Source organism: Mobula hypostoma, chromosome 2 (genome assembly GCF_963921235.1).
Source record: "Mobula hypostoma chromosome 2, sMobHyp1.1, whole genome shotgun sequence".
NCBI classification, from domain to species: Eukaryota; Metazoa; Chordata; class Chondrichthyes; order Myliobatiformes; family Myliobatidae; genus Mobula; species Mobula hypostoma.
Window position 1 is genome coordinate 242,824,212 of NC_086098.1, and position 21,059 is coordinate 242,845,270.

The window sequence follows — 21,059 nt, forward strand, 5'->3', positions numbered from 1 at the left end:
TCCCCCTAATAAGGGAGAAAGAGATGTCTCCGTTTCACAGCAAGAGGGAAGACATTACAAACAACTCGCTGGATTACAACGCTAAAAGTCCATTGTGTCGCTTTTTCCGAGCTCTGTGTTCATAGATCTCAGGTTTCTGGGCATGCAGCCGTAGATCTTTCGACTCCCACAACACACCGATCTCCTGCTGGGACACCGACCTTTGATCCGCCTGTCTCCAGAGCCACGAGATCTCGGACCTCCGAAGTCGAGCGAAGTTCTCAGGCCGCGTCCTCAGCATGTTGGATAATGGCCGGTTGTGAAACCCCGAGAGTGGGTCCCATTTGGTTCTTGATATGTATTATTTATAATTATTATCATTTTACTTTCGCATAACTTGGCGTCTTTTGTACATTGGTTGTTTGTCTGTCTTTGTCATTGCATTTTCCAACGATTCTATTGTGTTTCTTTGTATTTAAAGGAATGTTTGCAAGAAAATGAATTTCATGGTAATATATGGAAACATCTCCGTACTTTCAACTGTTATTCTGTCATGTCTCATTGACCTGCACCTGGACAATAAATCCCCCATACCCCTCCCATTCATGAAAGCAAGACAAACATTTCACTATGTCTTGGTACAAGTGACAACAATAAACCAATTTCAGTCCCTATTCACGCCTCTCATAATCTTTCATGTGGAGTCAGGTCTCCCCTCTGCCTCCTTCATTCCAGGATGAACAAACCCAGTCTATCTAATTTCTCTCCATATTTAAAGTCCTCCATCCAGGCAACATCTCAGTGATTCTCCTCAGCGTAATCACACCCTCTGATATTTGTGTAGTGGGCAGGTGATTGGAAATCTGATAGGGTTGTTGGTACCTGAACTCTTGCTCACTGACCACCTCGCCCAGATACTCGATGATGAACTGCCCGGCCTTCAAGGTTTCCTTGGTGCGGATGCCCCAGCCTTTGCCCTCGGCTCGGAACCGCTCCAGGCACTGTACCCACTCGTGTCTCTGGATCCGCTGGTTGCAGCAGAACTCGTCGCAGGGACACGTGCTGGGGGCGCACTCCGCGAAGATCATCCTGCAACAGAAGAGGCACATGACAGACACCAGCACTCCCAGTTGTTTGAGTCTTTACTCTGAGACAGTTCTCTTTCACTTGTTGACCAGACCATGCGTGACGGTGCGAATGAATGCCCTGACAGGTTACCGTGACACAATGTGGACTGTGTGGGAATGTGGGAATGAACCCAGCAGTCCTAAGACTGAGGCTGTGAGAGCGACTGTATGAAAGTGGTGCAGGTGTACACACACACAAAGAGCAACATACATGTTAGTGTAACACTATTAGGGTACCAGTGACCCATGCTCAATTCCACCGCTGTCTATATGCTCTCTCTGTGACATTTTGGGTTTCCTCTGGGTTCTCTGGTTTCCTCCCACATTCCAAAAATACATGGGTTGGTAGATTAATTGATCAAATGGGCAGCACAGGCTCAATTAGCGCAGGGTTTGTTACCATTCTTCATTTCTAATAAATAAAGGCATTTGGACAGGTATATCAATCAGAAAGGTTTAGACTAATATGGGCCAAACTTGGGGAAATGGGAGTAGCTCAAGCAGACAACACAGTTGGCATAGATGAGATGGGATGAAGGACCTGCTTAGAGACTAGAGAACTTCCAACCTGTGGAAAATAGCTGGCAGTAACTCTGTGCCCATTCCCACAGACAGTGTGACCATCAGTATTTTACTGAAGGACAAGACCAGATGGTCGGTGGGTGAACAATTGGCTCCGATAGTATACAGGTCCAATTCCTAAGATGTATAGTGGATCTGTCTTGGGGAGTATGGAGTACAGGGTGAATTGTCTGTAAATTCCTGATGACAGGTGCAATCAGCAGAGGCTCACCCAAGAATGGCCAGGGTTTGCTCATGTCTGCCCTGAGTGACTGATGGAATCAGCCCGAGAACCAAGTCCCTCTTTCCATGCTCTCCCTGGGCTTGGTGTCCAGGAAAGAAGTGGGGTAAGGGGAGGGTGATGCTGTATGAGTGACTCCTGTTAGAAGACATTCTGGACTCAGAATAAACAGGCTCTTCAGCCCATTGAGACCATACTGACTACCTGCCGCCCATACATACAGACATTAATCCCCGTTTTTATTCTTTCTGCATTTCCAAGATTGTACCACCTATCTCCACTATTTACAGAGGCCAATGAACCCACCAATCCTGCAGATTATTGGGAACTGGAGCATCCGGGGGTCACAGGTAGAAGGTGCAGACTCCACACATAGACGGGGATGGGGGCGGGGGGGGGGGGTTTAATATACAGTGGCCAATCAACACACTGACCCATAAGTTGCTGGGATGTGGGAAGGAACCAGAACCAGAGCTCCTGGGAGAAAGTGCAGGCTCTGTACACAGATGGTGCTGAAGGTTGGGTTGGAACCCAGATCTCTGGCACTCTATGGACACTGGTCTGGGAGAGGGAACCACATACTAAAAGTAAATGATACACTGGACACCTGAAACGCCCCTTCACAGAATCCCACAGCAGGGAAACAGGCTATTCAACCCAAATGACCCACGCTGATCATGGGCACCCTTCTGTTTAATCCCATTGCCCACCACTGAGTACACAGCCATTGATACTTAGCAATTAAAGTGATCACCTAGACATTCCTTTAATGACCCAGTAACCACACTCCTGCATGCATTCCAGGTAGCACCCCGCACCCCCTCCAGCCTTGAATTTCTTCCCCCTACCCTAAACCCATGTCTTTTGAGTTCTATCTACCTCAACTACAAAGAAAAGTTTCCTGCTAACTGCCCTTGTCACCTCTTCCACTCCAGTTTCTCTTCGTAACTAAACTCAAAATTCCCCACCTTCTTGAGCAGAATCATGCCGAGAGAAAACCCAATGCTCAATGGCCAGCCGCTCAACAAGTGGGAATGGGCAGGAGCTGCTAAAGTTATTGCCAGCTCTAATGAATCAGAACTGGAACACTGCCTGGGCATCTGTTTCAGCGCTGGGGCCTCGGTGCTCGTGGCACACTGGGCCTTACTGTTTATTACAACTCATATCTTTCGATTATAATTAATAATAAAAAAAAACATCAGTGCACAGTTTTTGGGCGTGGAGCCAAGTTCTGCTAATGAGTCTGCATCAGATAGTTGAAAATATGCAACAACAGACCAGAGCAGAGTGCCAAATGATGAAATGAGGCTGGCGAGCTTCCATGGTCCCTGTTACCAGCAAATGCTTGCCTCCCCACTCTGACAAGAAGCCTGCAGTTTGTGCTGTTTTACCTTTGGTGAACCACTGTGCATGGTACAGATATTCTTTTGTCACACTTCAGGGGAGTAGAGCTTTCATATTCTATTTATTTTTATTTTGAGATACAGTGCACAACAGACCCTTCTGGCCCAATGAGCCATACCGCCCAATAACCCACCTATTTAACCTTAGCTTAATCACAGGACAATTTACAATGACTAATTAATCTACTAACCGGTATGCCTTTGGAATGGGGGAGGAAACTGGAACATCCAGAAGAAACCCACACGTTCACAAGGAGGACGTTGGAAATGAACTCTGAACTCCAGCTCCCTGAGCTTTAATAGCGTTGTGCTAACTACTATGCTACCATGGTGCCCTCACAGTTGTGCAGCTACCTTACGGCTCCAGCGATCCTGACCTCTGGTGCTGCCGTGTGTGGAGTGTGCACGTTCTCCCTGTGACAGCGTACATTTCCCTGAATGCTCTATTTTCTTCCCATATCCCAAAGGCGTGCTGGTGGGTAAGTTAATAGGCTGCTGCAAGTTGCCTCCAGTGTGTAGGTCAGTGGCCATCTGTGGGGTATGTAGAGAGAATGGAATTTTATGCAGTCAAGTGTGAGGTGAGCACTTTGGGAGGACAAACCAGGGTAAGGCATACAGTGAATGATAGGACACTGAGGAGAGAGGTAGAACAGAGGGACCTGGGAATACAGATCCATAAATCCTTGAAAGTGGCATCACATGTAGTCAGAAACAAGAGACAACCTGCAGATGCTGAAAATCCATGCAATACACACAAAATGCTGGAGGAACTCAGCAGGCCAGGCAGCATCTATGGAAAAGAGTACAGTCGACGTTTCAGGCCGAGCCCCTTCAGCAAGACTGTAGTCACATGTAGTCAGGGTTGCCTTCATAAATCAGACAATAGCGTACAAGAGTTGGGATGTTATATTGAGTTTGTATATGACATTGATGAGGCCACATTTGGAGTATTGTGTGTTTTGGTTACCTACCTACAGAAAAGATATCAAATAGATTAAACGAGTACATAGAAAAACTACAAGGATGGTGCCAGGAGCTGAAGACCTGAGTTATAGGGCAAGGCTGAATAGGTTAGGACTTTCTTCCCCCTGAAGTGTGATTGAGGAGGGATTTGATAGAGGTGTACAAAATTATGAGGGGTATAGATACAGTAAGCACAAGCAGGCATTTTCCACTGATGTTGGGTGAGACAACAACTAGAGGTTCTAATCTTTCCGCATTTCCAAGATTGTACCACCTATCTCCACTATTTACAGACGCCAATGAACCCACCAATCCGGCAGATTATTGGGAACTGGAGCATCCAGGGGTCACAGGGAGAAGGTGCAGACTCCACACATAGATGGGGATTGGGGGGGGTAAAAGGTGAAATATTTAAAAGGAATCTGGGGGGAACTTCTTCACTCAGAGGGTGGTGAGAGTGTGTAATGAGCTGTGTGATGAGTGGTGGATGTAGGTTCAAATGCAACATTTAAAAGAATTTTGGAATGGGAGGGGTTATGGTCCAGGTGCTGGTTGATAGGGCTAGGCAGAATAACAGGTCCAATGGGCCTGTTTCTGTGCTTTAGTGCTCTATCACGTTAATAAGATCGGGAACACACAAATGCTGGAGGATCTCAGTGTGTCAGGCAACCTGATGGCATGAACATTGATTTCTCCAACTTCAGGTAATTTCTCCCCCTCCCTTTTCTCTTTTACCATTCCCCATGCTGGTTACCTTTCACTCCTTTTCTTCAACTCACCTGCCCATCACCTCCCTCCCTTTCTTCCATGGTCCACTGTCTCCTCCTACTAGATTTCATTCTTCTTCATCCCTTTAGCTCTTCCACCTATCACCTGCCAGCTTGTACTTCTTTCCCTTCCCCATGCTTCTTCTGGCTTCTGCCCCCTTCCTTTCCAGTTCTGATGAACAGCCTCAGCCCAAAACATCAACCTGGTTATACCCCTCCATAGATGCTGCCCGATCCGCTGAGTTCCTCCAGTACTTTGTGTGTGTCCCCCATTGCTCTGCTGTGATGCATCCATAGTCTCCAAGACCAACCTCAGCTTCCTGGCAAACCTGAGGAAGCTGCTCACTGGGGGCCTCCTGGTGTCGGGGCTTATTGATACTGGTTCAGTCTCTGAGAAGAGGCCAAGAGATGGCCTTTGAAGCAGCTTTGGGAATTCAGCAGACTGATGCACAGGGGCATCTTAGGGTCCGTGACCATAATTCCTTAAAAATGGCTGCTCAAGTCAATAGCATGGTAATAAAAGGAGAATGGCTTGTTTTATTAATTGAGACACTGAGTTCAAGAGTCAGGAAATTATGCTGCAACTTTATAAAGCCCTGGTTAGGTCGCATCTGGAGCACTGTATTCAATTTTTGGTTGCCCCATTATAGGAAGGATGTGGAGGTGTACGGGGTCTTTCTTTTGTTACATTTAAAATGGTGACTTTGTTATGTTAATCTGGGGAATGCGGCTTTGTTGTGCTTTAACGCTGAAGAGAGTTTGTGCTAGCAGTTTGTTTGACTTTAAATTGAGATAGCAGCCTTCTATTAGCCAATGGGTGGTTATGTATTGTTTTGTTTTCGGATACCATGCTGTATGATATGACTGTGGACGGGGTTTTTGGCGGGGAGTCAGAGGAGAGGCAGGGAGGACGGTGGAGAGATGGGGAGCTGGAGGAGAGACGGGGAGGACGGTGGAGAGACGGGGAGTCGGAGGAGAGACGGGGAGGACGGTGGACGGGGTTTTTGACGGGGAGTCGGAGGAGAGACGGGGAGACGGAGGAGAGACGGGGAGTCGGAGGGGAGACGGGGAGGACGGAGGGGAGACGGGGAGGACGGAGGAGAGACGGGGAGGACGGCGGACGTGTGGAGAGGCTCCGGTCGATCACTCAGGGTGGTCCCGAGCCGTGAGTCGACGGAAGTCAGGTGGTCGTCTTAAGTTGACTGAGCTCCCAACGGTTGCGCGCAAAGAACTTGGACTTTGATAAGTGCTGGCGCCTTTTTTTTTCATTACTTTCCTCTCTGTATCAAATGTATATTAATGTCATAGAATTAGTAATATCTATAAAGTGTATTTGTTAAAATTTACTGGGTGTGCTGGCTGATGATTGATGTTGTGATTGATTCGGGCAGCGGCCAACCCTGTGGGGAGTGTTGAGGCTGGATTTCCCCTAGACATACACAAGCCAATATAACGGAACGTTACAGAGGCAATGGTGAGGGTGCAGATGAGGCTTACCACATCGCTGTCTGGATGAGAGGCTGAATGCTATAAAGGAGAGGTTAAGCCAATTTGGGCTATCTTCTTTAGAGTGGCGGAGGCTGAGATGAGACTTGATAGAAGTTTATAAAATTATAAGAAACACAGATAGACAAATACAGTCTGAGACCTGACACAGACTAGGAGACCGTCTCGCTGAACACCTACGCTCTGTCCGCCAGAGAAAGCAGGATCTCCCAGTGGCCACACATTTTAATTCCACATCCCATTCCCATTCTGACATGTCTATCCACGGCCTCCTCTACTGTAAAGATGAAGCCACACTCAGGTTGGAGGAACGATGGCATGAACATTGACTTCTCTAACTTCTGTTAATGGCCCTCCTCCCCTTCTTACCCCATCATTTATTTCCCCCTTTCTTTCTCTCTCTTTTTTCTCCCCGTCCCTCTCACTATATCTTCCTCTGATGCTCCCCTCCCCCTTTTTTTCTCCCTAGGCCTCCCATCCCATGATCCTCTCCCTTCTCCAGCCTTGTATCCCTTTTGCCAATCACCTGTCCAGCTCTTAGCTCCATCCCTCCCCCTCCCACTTTCAAATCTCTTACTATCTCTTTTTTCCGTTAGTCCTGGCAAAGGGTCTCGGCCCGAAACGTCGACTGTACCTCTTCCTATAATGCTGCCTGGCCTGCTGCGTTCCACCACCATTTTGTGTGTGTTGCCTGAATTTCTAGCATCTGCAGATTTCCTCGTGTTTGCCTTTTCAAATATAATCGGTATAGTTTTCTAAGGGTCAAAATGTCCAATGCTAGAGGGCATGCATTTAAGGGGAGAGGAGTAGAGTTCAAAGGAGGTGTGCGGGGCAAGTTTGTTTCAGACAGAGTGTCTGGAATGTGCTGCCGGGGTTAGTGGTGGAGATGTTTAGGAGGCTCTTAGGGCATGGATTTGTGGAGACCAGGCAGAAGGGGTTAGGTAACATGGGCTCAATGAGTTGTGGGCTGAAGGGCCTGTCCTGTGCTGTCCTGTTTTATGTTCCAAACTGGCTCATCTGACATACTGAGTTGATTCGCAGCCTAGGTTAAGCTGAAACAGTACATTAGAGAGCCGTCGCAGATCACCCAGCCCGTCCAAGATCACCCTGTTAGCAGTGCCGTGGCGTTCAGTTGGGAGCAGTGGTGGGGGTGATGGAACACACGCACACACTTACCTGTTAAGACAGTCCTCCATGCAGCTTTTCTCCTCTGGGTTCGCTGGCCTTTTACAGTTGCAAGTCGTAGGCTCGCAGCCGGAGAGAGGCTTAACATCAACAAACACGTCTGTAGAGGGGACGACAAGTCTTGTAGTTACAGGGCATTTAATGCTGGTAACCCCCACATGCCAATCAAATCCTAGTAGGTGCCCCACCCAATTGAGTACCCCCCACCACATTACTACCATTAAAGAGAAGGTACAGGAGCCTAAAGACACATACTCAAAGCTGTAGGAACGGCTTCTTTCCCTCCACCATCAGATTTCTGAACCATGAACCTCATTATTTTTGCTCTCTTTTTGCACTGCTTAATTTTTAAAAATTAGGTATTTATTTCTGTAATTTAAAGTATATTTTAAGTATTACACTGTATTTCTGCTGCAAAGCAACAAATTTTATGACACATAGTATATAAGTGATAAGAAAACGGATTCTGATTTTGTTTGACCACCCTGACGTCTGCTGTGAGCTGTGGAGCTGTGGTGGAAGGTGGAAGTCTATGCAGAGATCTTGTGAGTGAAGCCTCGCTTCAGACCATGTTTGTTGTCTACCTACATCACGCGTTACCCTTTTAAAGGTTTCTTCCCCTAGGCAGTTAATTTGGTCAACCATTCTAGTTCACCCCCACCAACCCTCTCTATCGAAAGATAAATAATGCATAAATGACATAATCCCTGTCAATGCACTGCACCATAAACACTTTAAACCACTTTTTACAATGCTGTTTACATTGTAAATACATGTCATTTAACCTCTTTTTATATAATTCTTTATAATTATTGAATTTATATTGTATGTTGCGCCCTGATCAACACAGAGGAAATGTAAATGTATAGGGTGAGTAATGCTCATCCTTGATTACAAGCCTTGAGAGGTTCCCATCCCAGCCCCTGAATTTTATAATTCTGCTCCGTCAGTATATCTTGCAACTTCAACTACAGAAGTTGGTTTAGTTCAGAACATCCCAATCAGCTTTCTAAGACTGAGCACTGAAGCTCGATGACAGCTGAGATTCTTCCAGCTTCCAACACCCCCCAGCATTCTCTCATAGACAGGTCCCCCCAACCCAACTCTTGCTGCTGATCCCAGTTTACAGCTAATGCCCAATCTCAGCTGCCTTGTGCTCCCACACAGAAATTACTGGTGCTCATCTCCAAAAGGATCTGATGGCCCACAGTTCACTCAACCCAAGAGATGGAAGGGAGAGAAATCTCATCTGAGCCCCATGCTGTTCTCACCGAAAGCTCACAATGGAACTTCCAGCAGAATGCAGCAGCTATAATGGAGGCTTATATAATTCCACCCACCCCCCCACTTAAGTCTAGGCGGCTTGAGGAAGGTTGTGGCCACTAAGGGTGTGGCAAGTGGCATTGCTCTAGATAGACGGAGATTCATCTGGCAAGAATTCAGGAGTGTTCCCAGGACACCTGGACAAAGCACTGTGGTGCCATAACTGGGAAAGTACTCCTCTGAAAATGATTTCTGCATTTTGCTGACTGCCCCAGCCTAGTCACAAAAACCTCAGTGCACTCTGAAAGGCACCACTTATAAACATGCCAGCATGTAACACAGCAGCAACTTCAGTGGCCAGATTACTTTAAAAAGGCACAGAGTAAATGTAGATATGAAGATAAATCACTTATAAATGAACTATATACTGTAATGCAATGAAATGAAAGATGTCTTACTTGATCTAATTTTCTTATAAAGAGGGACATCAGGCTTTTTGTATAGCTAAAATAAAATAGGAGAAATTGTATGTTAGTCACATGAACACACATGCCAATACAGTAACACAAATACTGTTATTTTCCTGATGTACAAGTGGCTCCTGTCTGAGGGTGGAGACTCAAGAGATCATCCAGATCAAGGCAACCTTACACAAAACCCTGACTGTCTACTTCCCTCCATAGATACTACCAGACCCGTTGAGTTCCTCCAGTTTGTACGAGGCATAGACTGAATGGGCAGCCAGAGCCTTTTTCCCAGGGTGGAAGTGGCTAATATGAAGGGGCTTAATTTTAAGATGACTGGAGGGAAGTATAGGGGGAGATATCAGAAGTAGGCTTTTTCGACATAGAAAGTGATGGGTGTGTGGAATGTATTGCCAGAAAGATATTTATTTATTTTATTTATTAAGATACAGTGTGGAATAGTCCCTTCTGGCTCTTTGATCTACGCTGGCAAGCAACCCACAATTAACCCCCTGCCTAATCACAGGACAATTTACAATGACCAATTTAACCTACTAACTGATACCTCTTTGGACCCGGAGAAAACCCACACATTTCACAAGGAGGATGTACACACTCTTTGTAGATCATGTCAGAATTGAACTCTGGACTCTGATACCCCGAGCTGTAATAGTGTCGTGCTAACAGTGGCATCATTACATTAAAGGCATTTAAGAGATTCTTAGAAGGACACATGAATGACAGAAAAAAAATGGAGAGGTATATGGGATTGATCTTAGAGTAGGGTTAAAAAGTCAGCACAATATCATGGGCCATCAAGTTAAGGTGCTATTGCAAATGGGGGGGGGGGTTCAATGGTCCACTGGGAGTTATAAAGCACGAAAAAGGCTCTTCAGCCCAAATCTGCCTCAACCATCAACCACTTTGTAACTCTAAGTCTGCATCAATCCCATTTTGGCAGAGTGAAGTTAAACGGCCACTCCTTTGCTTGCTCTATTTCTATCTTTAATATTTTTATTTTTCCCTTTCGGGGTTCTTTTGAAGACCCTGACCTGGAATTACACGCTGACTTCGGTTCTTTGTGGGAATGGGACCCACTCTCGGGGTTTCAGGACTGGCTATTGTTTGGCACACCAAGGGTTCGGCCTGAGAGTCCGGCTCAAATTTGGAAGCCTAGGATCTTGGGGCTCTGGATAATCTGCATAATCACTTAAAGAGTTGAACTGCATGTGAATGTAACGAGAGTTGTATAATTCATCTCCTTCTACCTTAGGCCACGAACTTATCAATCACCCCTCGTATATATACTCTGATAATAAAAATTACTTTAGACTTTGAATAAAGCTGGAGGCGCCAGCTCACAGAGGCTCACTGAAGACTCCCACACCATTTCACCAACACAGCTCCTCTCCCTTCGGCACAGTGGACAAAGTGAACCAGCTGCTGGGATGGAAAGGTCAGCGAGAGACCCGAGTGCTTTGCATTTAACATCATAACACATCGTGCCTCATTTTACTGCAGAGGATGAAGGTCAGTTTGCTGAGCCCAATTGACAGCCTCAAATCATTAAGCGGTTTATACTGCAGAGCTCCTGCATTCTGCTTCACAGCAAGCTATTTTCTCTGGTGTAACTCAACAATCGAGGATATCAAACCATGAGATAAACAATGCATCCTACTAGAGCAGGAGGATGTCTGTTGAGTAAATACTACTTGCTTGGGTATTGAAATGAGTGGTGAAATTTGTTACAGGTCATTGAAAGACAAACATGAATAAGCAAAAAGGTTAAGGTCAGCCATATTTTAACTTTTGGTGCAGGACAGTCAAGGATAGTTGCAGTTTTCTGGATGTAATAATCTTGTGTTAAATCAGCAATGAAAATCTCAAAAATATTAACAAAGCTATTTAATCTCAGCAAGTGTTAACAGTACAATTATATTTTGAATGTATTAATTTAAGGAACTGGGCGGAGTCCTTTTACCTTGGCTAGCGATCAGGAGTAGGAACCCTGGCTGATTCCCCCTCTCTCTCTAACCCCAAGGTCACTGGGCAGTGATGGGGAGCAGGAACCCTGGCTGATTCCCCCTCTCTCTCTAACCCCAAGGTCACTGGGCAGTGATGGGGAGCAGGAACCCTGGCTGATTCCCCCTCTCTCTCTAACCCCAAGGTCACTGGGCAGTGATGGGGAGCAGGAACCTTGGCGGATCTCTCTTAAACCCTATGGTCATTGTTCAAGGTTCATGAATGGAAACCTGGGCCGATCCCACCTCTCTTTAACCAGTGATCACAGGGCAAGGTTCAGGAACAAAAGCCTGGGCCAAGCCCTCTCACTGCAACCCAGGAACTCTGAAATAAATGATGCAGTAATCTGATTAACTCATTTACCACACTACTGAGTTATAACTTGTGGCCTTCCATGTCTCTACAGTTGAGTGACCTGTCACGTGGAGAACTTACCCACTTAAATACTGCAACAAGCACTTATCACGTTATCACGAGTATTAAAGACAAAGATTACCTCAAAGATTTGTCACATGTACATCAAAACATGCAGTGAAATGTGTTGTTTGCATCAACAGTCAGCACAGTCCGAGGATGTGCTGGGGGCCAGCCCACAAGTGTCACCACACTTTCAGAGCCAACGCAGCATGCCCAAAATTTACTAACCCTAACCCTTACGTCTTTGGAATGTGGGAGGAAACTCACACGGTATTGTGGAGAACATACAAACTCCTCAGAGACAGCAGTGAGAAACGAACTCTGATCACTGGTGCTGTAAAGTGTTATGCTAACCCTAGGATTAACTTGTGTTTGCGGGGTAAACAGCCAATAGATCAGATCAGCTAATAGTGTGGGGGCAATGCATGAACTCCCCTCCTTCCCAAGAACTGAACAGTAGCAGCAGCACAGCCACTCATTAGACAGTGCTTTTTGAGTTTACCACCTCAACCCGCTGGAAGGGCAAGGACAACACCGCCCTCCAAGCCACATACCATCCTGACCTGGTAACTCTGGAACTCTCCCCTACAGTACTGTGAGTGAGCACCAGCGACACGGGCTGAATTCACCGTCAATTTCTGTTAGAAGTTTGTATGTTCTCCCTGTGAGTGCATGGATTTCTTCTGGGTGCTCCAGTTTCCTCCCATGTTCCAAAGACAAACTGGCTAGTAGGTTAATTGGTCAAATGGGTGTAACTGGGTGGTGCAGGCTCGTTGGGCCAGAAGGATCTCTTACTGTGCTATATCTCAAAATAAAAAAAAAAATCTGCACCCAAGGATTGCTGTGGCTGAAGAAGACGGCTCATCACCTCTTTCTCAAGGGCAATTAGGGGATGGGTGATTATTACTGGCTCAGCTTCCAAAGTTCTCACCCCTTAAAAGAATTAAAAAAAAACTGGGGCAAAAGTGCCACTTGAACTTGCAGGGAAAGAGGGAGGGAGGGATGTGGTTTAGTTCATAGGTTTAGCTTAATTTGGCATCATAAGACCATAAGACATAGGAGCAGAATTAGGCCATTTAGCCCATCAAGTCTGCTCCACATTCCATCTTGGTTGATTTATTATTCCTATCAACCCTGTTCTCCTGCGTTCATTTAGAAATATAGCGTGTTCACCCCTCTTGGAAGTTTTCATGTTTTATTGTTTTGCAACATTGATTAACAATGATTTAATTTGGCTTTTTTGACACTGATCAACAGAAAAACTCTTTCGTGTAAATGTGAAAACAGATATCTACAAAGTGATCTAAATTAATTACAAATATAAAACACAAAATAATTGATTGCATAAGTATTCACCCCCCCTTTAAGATGACACACCAAACAATCACTGGTTTTAGAAGTCTCACGGAGATCACCTGTGTGCAGTCAAGTTGTTACAACTGATTGTAGTAAAAATACACCTGTATTTGGGAGGTCCATCTGCTGGTGAGTCAGTATCCTGGCAAAAACTACACTATGAAAACAAAAGAACACGCCAAGCAACTCAGTGAAAATGTTATTGAAAAGCACAAGTCAGGAGATAGGTACAAGGAAAATTCCAAGTCACTGAATACCCCAGTTAAGTCAATCATCAAGAAATAGAAAGAATTTGTAAATCTGCTTAGAGCAGGCTGTCCTCAAAAACTGAGTGACCATGCAAGAAGGGGAGTAAGTGAGGGAGGCCACCAAGAGACCCGTGACATCTCTGGTGGAGTTACAAGCTTCAGTGGCTGAGGTGGGGGAGACTGTGCATACACCAACTGTTGCCCAGGTGCTTCACCAGTTGCAGCTTTAAGGGAGAGTGGCAAAGAGAAAACCACTGCTGAAAATAACCCAAATGAAATCTCGGCCAGAGTTTACCAGAGACATGTGGGAGACTCTGAAGTCAGCTGGAAGATGATCCTACGTTCTAATGAAACCAAAATTGAGCTTTTTGGCCATCACACTACACATTATGTTTAGTGTAAGCCAAAAACCGCACATCATCAAAAACACACCATCCCTACCATGAAGCATGGTGGTGGATGCAAAATGCTGTGGGGATGCTTCACTGCAGCAGGCTCCAAAAGACTTGTGAAGGTAGAGGGTAAAATGAATGCAGCAAAATACAGGGAAATCCTGATGCAGTCTGCAAAAGAACTGCAACATAGGAGAAGATATTGTTTTTTAGCAAGACAATGACCCTAAGCATAAAGCCAAGCTACGCAGAAATGGCGTAAAAGCAACAAAGTTAATGTCTTAGAGTGGCCAAGTCATAGTCCAGACCTCAATCCAATTGAGAATTTGTGGCTGGACTTGAAAAGAGCCCTTTATACACGGTCCCCAAGCAATGACAGAGCTTGAGCAGTTTTGTAAAGAAAAATGGGGAAAAATTGCAGTCAATGCTGTAATTGCTGCAAAAGGTGCATCTACTAAATACTGACTTGAAGGGAGTGAATAATTATGCAATTATTTTGTGTTTTATATTTGCAATTCATTTAGATCACTTTGTAGAGATCTGTTTTCACTTTGACTCGAGTCTTTTTCCATTGATCAGTATCAAAAAAGCCAAATTAAATCCACTGTGATTCAATATTGTAAAACAATAAAACATGAAAACTTCCAGGGGGGAGGAAATACTTTTTGTAGGCAGTGTGCAGTGCAGAAGAGGCCCTTTGAGCCACACCATTCTTTGAGCTTTAAATTAAGGGATATAGCATAGAAAAGGCTCTTGAGCCCTTCGAGCTGCACAGCCCAGCAATCCCCGACAAACCTGATTTAACCCTTACTTAACTAAGGGACAGTCTACAATGGCCAAATAACCTACCTGGTACATCTTTGGACTGTGGGAGGAAACCAGAACATCCAGGGAAAACTCATGCTTTCCATGGAGAAGATGTATAGAGATTCCTTACAGGCGACACCAACACTGAACTCTGAATTCTGGTGCTCCGAGCTGTAATAGCATCACACCAACTCCTTTGCTACTGTGACACCCTTCTCCCTGTAACCTATAATGCTTTGATTCATGAAGAACCTGTCAAACGCTGCTTTAGATACGACTTGGCCTCCAAAGCCATCTGTGGCAGTGAATTCCACAGAGTTACTACCCTCTGGCTAGAGAAATTCCTCATGTCTGTTCTAAGTGGACAACCCTCTATTCTGAGGCAGTTCCATCTGGTCCTAGACTCCCCCACTACAGGAAACATCCTCTCCACATCACTCATCTTGGCCTTTCAATATTCAACAGGTTTTCAATGAGATCTCCCCTCAGCTCCAGCAAGTACAAGCTCAGAGCCATCAAACACTCCTCATACATTAACCCTTTCATTCCGGGAATCATTCAAGTGAATCTTCTCTGGACCCTCCCCAATGACAGCACATCCATTCTTAGATAAGGAGCCCAAATCTGCTCACAATACTCCAAATGCAGTCTGACTAATGCCTTATAAAGCCTTAGCATTACATCCTTGCATTTATGTTCTAGTCCCCTTGAAATGAATGCTAACATTGCATTTGCCTTCCTTACCATGGTCAGCATATATTGTGGGTCAAGGAGCCCATTCCTGTGCCATTTTTCATTCAGGAGAGCCCTGCTTAAGGTATTTTTCCATAAGACCTAGGAGCAGAATTAGGACATTTGGCCCATCAAGTCTACTCCACCATTCCATCATGGCTGATTTATTTTCCTTCTCAACTTCATTCTCCTGCCTTCTCCTTGTAACCTTTGATGCCCTTACTAATCAAGAAGTGATTAAGAAGCCTAGCACACAACTATCTATTCCAACTAGAAACCATTACTGGGCAAGTCAGTTTGGTGAGGAAGGGTCCCACGCGTCACTGACCGATGATGAGGTTGTGAACCATCAGGTGGTCAAGTTTACAGAGCCCACGAGGAGTCTGCCACTTGTTTGCTTCTGTGTACTAATTTGCAGACTGCCTCTTGTGCAGAGAAATGCACAACACCCGTTAAACAAGTATTTCTACTCCTCCCCAACAGAAGAACAATTTTTTCTTTGTTTCAGCTTTCGGGAAAGTGTTAGCTTTTTTTTTGCAAGAGAAAAATACATTCCATCCTCCCCAGTGGGTGCCAAGAACAACACAAGAGAGAAAACATTCTCAGCCGGGTTGGCTATATGTTTGAAATCTCCAAGGGATGGCCCAGAAGGAGTGCGAGATGGCTGGAAAACAGTGGGCACTGCACCAAAACAAAACAGCATGAGCAACTTGCACAAGAGTTAAGAATGGCACTGCTGTCCTTACATGGGAACTTGTAAGTTTATATCACAGTGATGTTCCACAACTAAAATTAGACTGTTAACCCCTTCAGCGATGCAGTACGGTCAATGGAAAACGTTTCTCTGACAGTGAAGCAAGCTGACGTGTTTAAAAAAAGATTGTGCTGGCAGCATTTCAAAATACGAACAAAATTTGCAGGAAGTGGATTTAAGATGGGAACAGTGCTGGGTTTTAAGCTTTTGCTGCTTCGCAGGCATTCTAATGTTAGAGAGAGTTAGAGATTTACACAACACGGAAACAGGCACTTCAAGCTCATTGAGTCTGTGCCAACCATCAACTACCCAATTTTACACTAATCTCATACTATACTGTTTTTATTCTCCTCACTCAGCAGAATAATGGTTCAGCATGGACTATATGGGCCAAAGGGCCTGTTTCTCTGCTCTCGTGCTTTACCACTCTATTCTCACCCCTCAGATTCTACCCCTTGCCCATGCACTTAATTAGGGGCAATTCACCATGACCAATCGACCTACTGATGTGCATGTCTTTGGGATGAGGGAGGAAGCTAGAGTCACAGGTACAATGTGGACAACAACAGAAGTCAGGATCAAACCTGGGCCAGTGGAGTTGTGAGGTAGCAACATTACCAATACAACCCTGAAAATAAAGAGGTTTCCGAAGATACAAGAAAGACACAGGCATTGGACATTAGTTGGACTGCAATGACTTTTACTATTGGAGAGCTTACTGCCCAGCACTCTTGTCATGGGAGAAAAAAAATAATGAAGGTTAGCTGGTGCTGGCACTAATACACCAAACTAGAGGCAGTACCATAGCCTGCAGACTGCTGTACATCTCAGTAGCACAACAGTTAGTGTGGCGGGTGCGGGGGGGGGGGGGTCAGAGTTTATAGTTTAATCCCAGCATCCTCTGTAAGGGGTCTCTGTGTGTCCTTCCCGTGGAACGTGTGGGTTTGCTCTGGGTCGTCTGGTTTCCTCCCAAAGTCCAAAGATGTACTGGGTAGGTTAAGTGGTCATTGTAAACTGTCCCCTGATTAGGTAAGGGTTAAAATGGGGTTGTCGGGTGTTGCTGAGAGGTGCAGCTTGAAGGGCTGGAAGAGCTTATTCCATGCTGTATCCCTTAATAAATAAATTAAGCTCAAACCACCTCCAACTAAACTCCAAATACTTCCCAACACACCGCATTTATTACTTCTTACAATAGTGCACTATTGCAGGGAGGGCCAGTGATCCTCAAAGATGGAGGTCAGGCCGGCAAGTGTAGAGGATGAAGATCAGCGATCTCTGTGGTCAAGGACCCAGACTGAGGTCAGCGAATCCCAGGGTTGGAAGTCCATGGGCAGGTTTGGAAGCCGAGGTCAGTCGGCAGGTCCGGAAGTATGAGGTAATTCAGCAGGTCCTGATGTCAGACGCGACTGATCCCTGAGGTTGGACGCTGAGGAAGAAGACCAGCAATCCCTGTGGTCAAGGAATGAGGTCAGCAGGCCCTGAGGGTGAAGGCAGGTGATCCTCTGAGTTCAGCAAATTGCTGGGTCAGAGGTCGTGCAGGTAGGACCAGAGGCCAGAAGTCGATAGGCCTGGAGGTCGGGGTGCCCCAACCTAATGGAGGATGTGGGGTGAGGAAATCAGGGTGCTGATGTTGTGCCTATCTTGTATATTGTCTGTATATTCTGATGAACATTGTGTGACTGTGTTGGTTGTGAATGGAAACAATGCATTTCACTATGTTTCGAGGTACATCTTACTAATAATTTTTTGAATTTTTGTAGAAGAGGTGAGGAGCTGAGAGATGCAGGAAGAATGCTTCATGTTTGGCTAAGATAATGTTCTGTTAACTCTTTGCGGAATTCTGCACAGATTTTGCAGCTGAAAATTCAGCACCCAGTCTGAAGTAGTTGCTGCAAATGTTTTAGTTTGCAGCTGGTGTGTGGTTGGTTAGCCAGAGAGATCAAGCTTTCATCTTTCTTTGCAATTATGCCAGTGACCTGTCAGAGGGTTGATGGGAGAGGAAAGATTTTGTCAAAACAGTAATGAAGAGACTCTTCCACTGTGAACCCTCATACCCTTGCGCTTGTGTGAATCGCTAGCACTGGAAAATAATCAATCCATTCAGTTTTTAAGCTTCCTATGGTTTGGCGATTTTATGCACAGCCTTGCTGTGTTCCTCCCTCAATAACAAACACAGCTCTGCAACATTAGGACCATAAGATATAGGAGCAGAATTAAGGTTGTAAAATTTTTGTTATTTATAAGGAGCTGTGATGCAGCAGAGCCTAACACCACAGTTTGTCCCTTACTCCTTGGTGATGTCAATACAGCCAGGGTTCGAGGTTTTCAGAGTACAGGAGCCCCCCAAGACAAAGGCAGAAACCTGGATGCGGAGCCCTGTCAGAAATGTCTTCACTCACTAGTGCAGATTATGGGTACGAGCTGCCTGAGGAGTTGCTGGAACGAGATAGAAGCCTGAAAAGCACATTACTACCAGGCTCAAGGACAAATTCTACCCTGCTGTTATAACACTATTGAATGGTTCTCTAGTATGGTAAGATGTATTCTTGACCTCACAATCTACCTGTCACCTCACACCTTACTGTCAACCGACACTGCACTTTCTCTGTACCGTAACACTTCAGTCTGCATGCTTTTATTGTTTTACCTTGCACTACCTCAATGCACTGTTGATTTGCTGTGAATTGATCTGTATGGACAGATCAAAGAGAGGTTTTCCCTTGTACCTCAGTACGTGTGACAATAATAAACCAATTTATCAGTTTAGATGTGGAGGGCCATTGGGCCTGCTTCTGTGCTGTCTGACTCAAGGAGACTCAGCAGAATGTGGTCTGCATTGGAGGACCTGAGTAATGGGGGAGAGATTAAAGATTAGCTTTGTCACATGTACAGAGAAATGTGACGTTTGCATCAACAACCACACGGTCTGAGGATGGGCTAGGGGTAGCCTGCCAGTGTCACCATACTTCCAGTACCAACACAGCATGCCCACGACTCACTAACTCTAACCTGTATGCCTTTGGAATGTGAAAGGAAACTGGAGGAAGCCCACCTGGTCACAGGGAGATTGTACAAACTCCTGACAGGCAGAGGGGCAGAAATGAATCCTGACCACTGGCGCTGTAAACTGCTGTGCTAATCGCTATGTTACCATGCTGAGAGATTAGATAGGCTGGGCTGGCCATTTTCCTCCCTGGACAAAGGAAACTGAAGGGTGACCTGATAGAAATAAATTAAATTCCAAGGCGTTGATAATGTTAAGAGTCTTTTACCCTTTGTGGGACATAGGTTTAAGGTGTTAGGAAGGAGGTTTAAAGGGAATCTGAAGTATGTTTATTTACTCAGAGATGGTATCTGGAACATGCTGCCAGAGGAGGTAGTGGAATCAGATACAATTACCACGCGTAGCAGGCATTTGGTCAGGCACTCGTATAGACAAGGCATGGAAAGATATGGTCCTAATTGGGCAAATCCAATTGGGGTTGATTAGATACAAAAGCACAAAAACAGGAAGCTCAAAGACAATTTTTATCTCACTGTTATCAGATCCTTGAATAGACTTCTTCTAATGATGAGATGGACTCTTGGCCTCGTTATAATCTTGCACTTTATAGTTCACCCACACTGCACTCTTTCGGTAGCTTTTACACTTCATTCTGTCTTATTATTGTTTTACCTTACTCCGGCTCAATACACTATGTAATGATTTGATCTACAAACATACATGAAGATAAGCTTTCCACTGTATCTTGGTACATGTGACAATGATAAACCAACATTAAAATAACTGGCATAGACATGATGGACTAAAAGGCCTGTTTCTAACTTGGCAGGGATAGCTGGAAAGTATCAGTACTGCACATAACCAATATTTACCAAATGAATGTGTACCTCATTACACCCTGGAAGAATTGTTAGAGCTCAGCACAGATCAGTTTCTTAGCTGAATACCTCAGCATTCAATGTCAAGAGCTTCAGTTCATTCAGCACCCTTAACCTATTAGAATGTTTCAAGATGCTTAACAGGGGTGTTAATGCTCCATTTGACACTGGACTATTCAAGGTAACTGAACAGGTGATCAAAGAGTTTTATGGAGCTTCCTGAAGGATCAGAAACTGCTGGGGGTGGTGGTGGTGGTGGGGAAAATAATCAGAGAAGGAATGAAAATACTTAGAAGATCAGCCTGTATTAGTGGAGAGAGATTGAAAAACAGGTTGAAGACACTCCATCAGAATTTAAAAAAGAGCTAGAACTCAAAGCCTATTTGAAGGGTAGGAGTGGAGAGAACAAGATAAAAGATTAGATTTTAAAGATTAGCTTGACTTGTCACTTGTACGTGTGTCAATCGGCCCCAATAATGGCAATGCTTAGAGTGGGGTTGGTCATGGAGTCTCACAGTATGAAGACAGGCCATTTGACCCAACTCAACCATGCCGATTAAGATGCCCACCTACGCTAATCCTACTTGTCTGTGTTTGTCCATGTCTCTCTAAACCTTTCTTATCCATGTACCTGTCCAAATGTCTTTAAGACTAAAAATGAGTAATATACAAAAAAATGCCGGAAGAATTCAGAAAGCCAGAAGGCATCTATGAAGGAGAATAAACAGTCAATGTTTTGGGCCAAGACCCTCCATCTTGACTTGTTTAAGGAAAGACTGTTTAGGCTGGGACTGTTTTCCTCCTGAAGTGATTGAGACTGAGAGATGACCTTAAAGAAACTTTGCAGTGGAGCAGGAAATTATAAACATAGGAGATTCTGTAGATGCTGGAAATCCAGAGCGCTTTTGCTCATCCACTCGAGGCACTTGAAGATGAGGGAAGTACAAACCTCAGCCTCCTTTGGCCCTATTGCTGGGAAAAACAGTCAAG

General features: G+C 45.0%; 1 protein-coding gene across 3 annotated transcripts in view; it reads right to left on the minus strand.

Moving 5' to 3' along the window:
* The window catches only part of ash1l (ash1 (absent, small, or homeotic)-like (Drosophila)), a 407,803-nt gene that overhangs the window by 66,322 nt on the left and 320,422 nt on the right, over positions 1-21,059 (minus strand). For all 3 annotated transcript variants that reach the window (XM_063041849.1, XM_063041850.1, XM_063041848.1), the window contains 3 exons: positions 9,454-9,499; positions 7,724-7,832; positions 862-1,068 (listed from right to left, as the gene is read on the minus strand). In XM_063041849.1, coding sequence (XP_062897919.1) covers positions 862-1,068; positions 7,724-7,832; positions 9,454-9,499 — 362 coding nt within the window. The remainder of the gene's footprint in view (positions 1-861; positions 1,069-7,723; positions 7,833-9,453; positions 9,500-21,059) is intronic.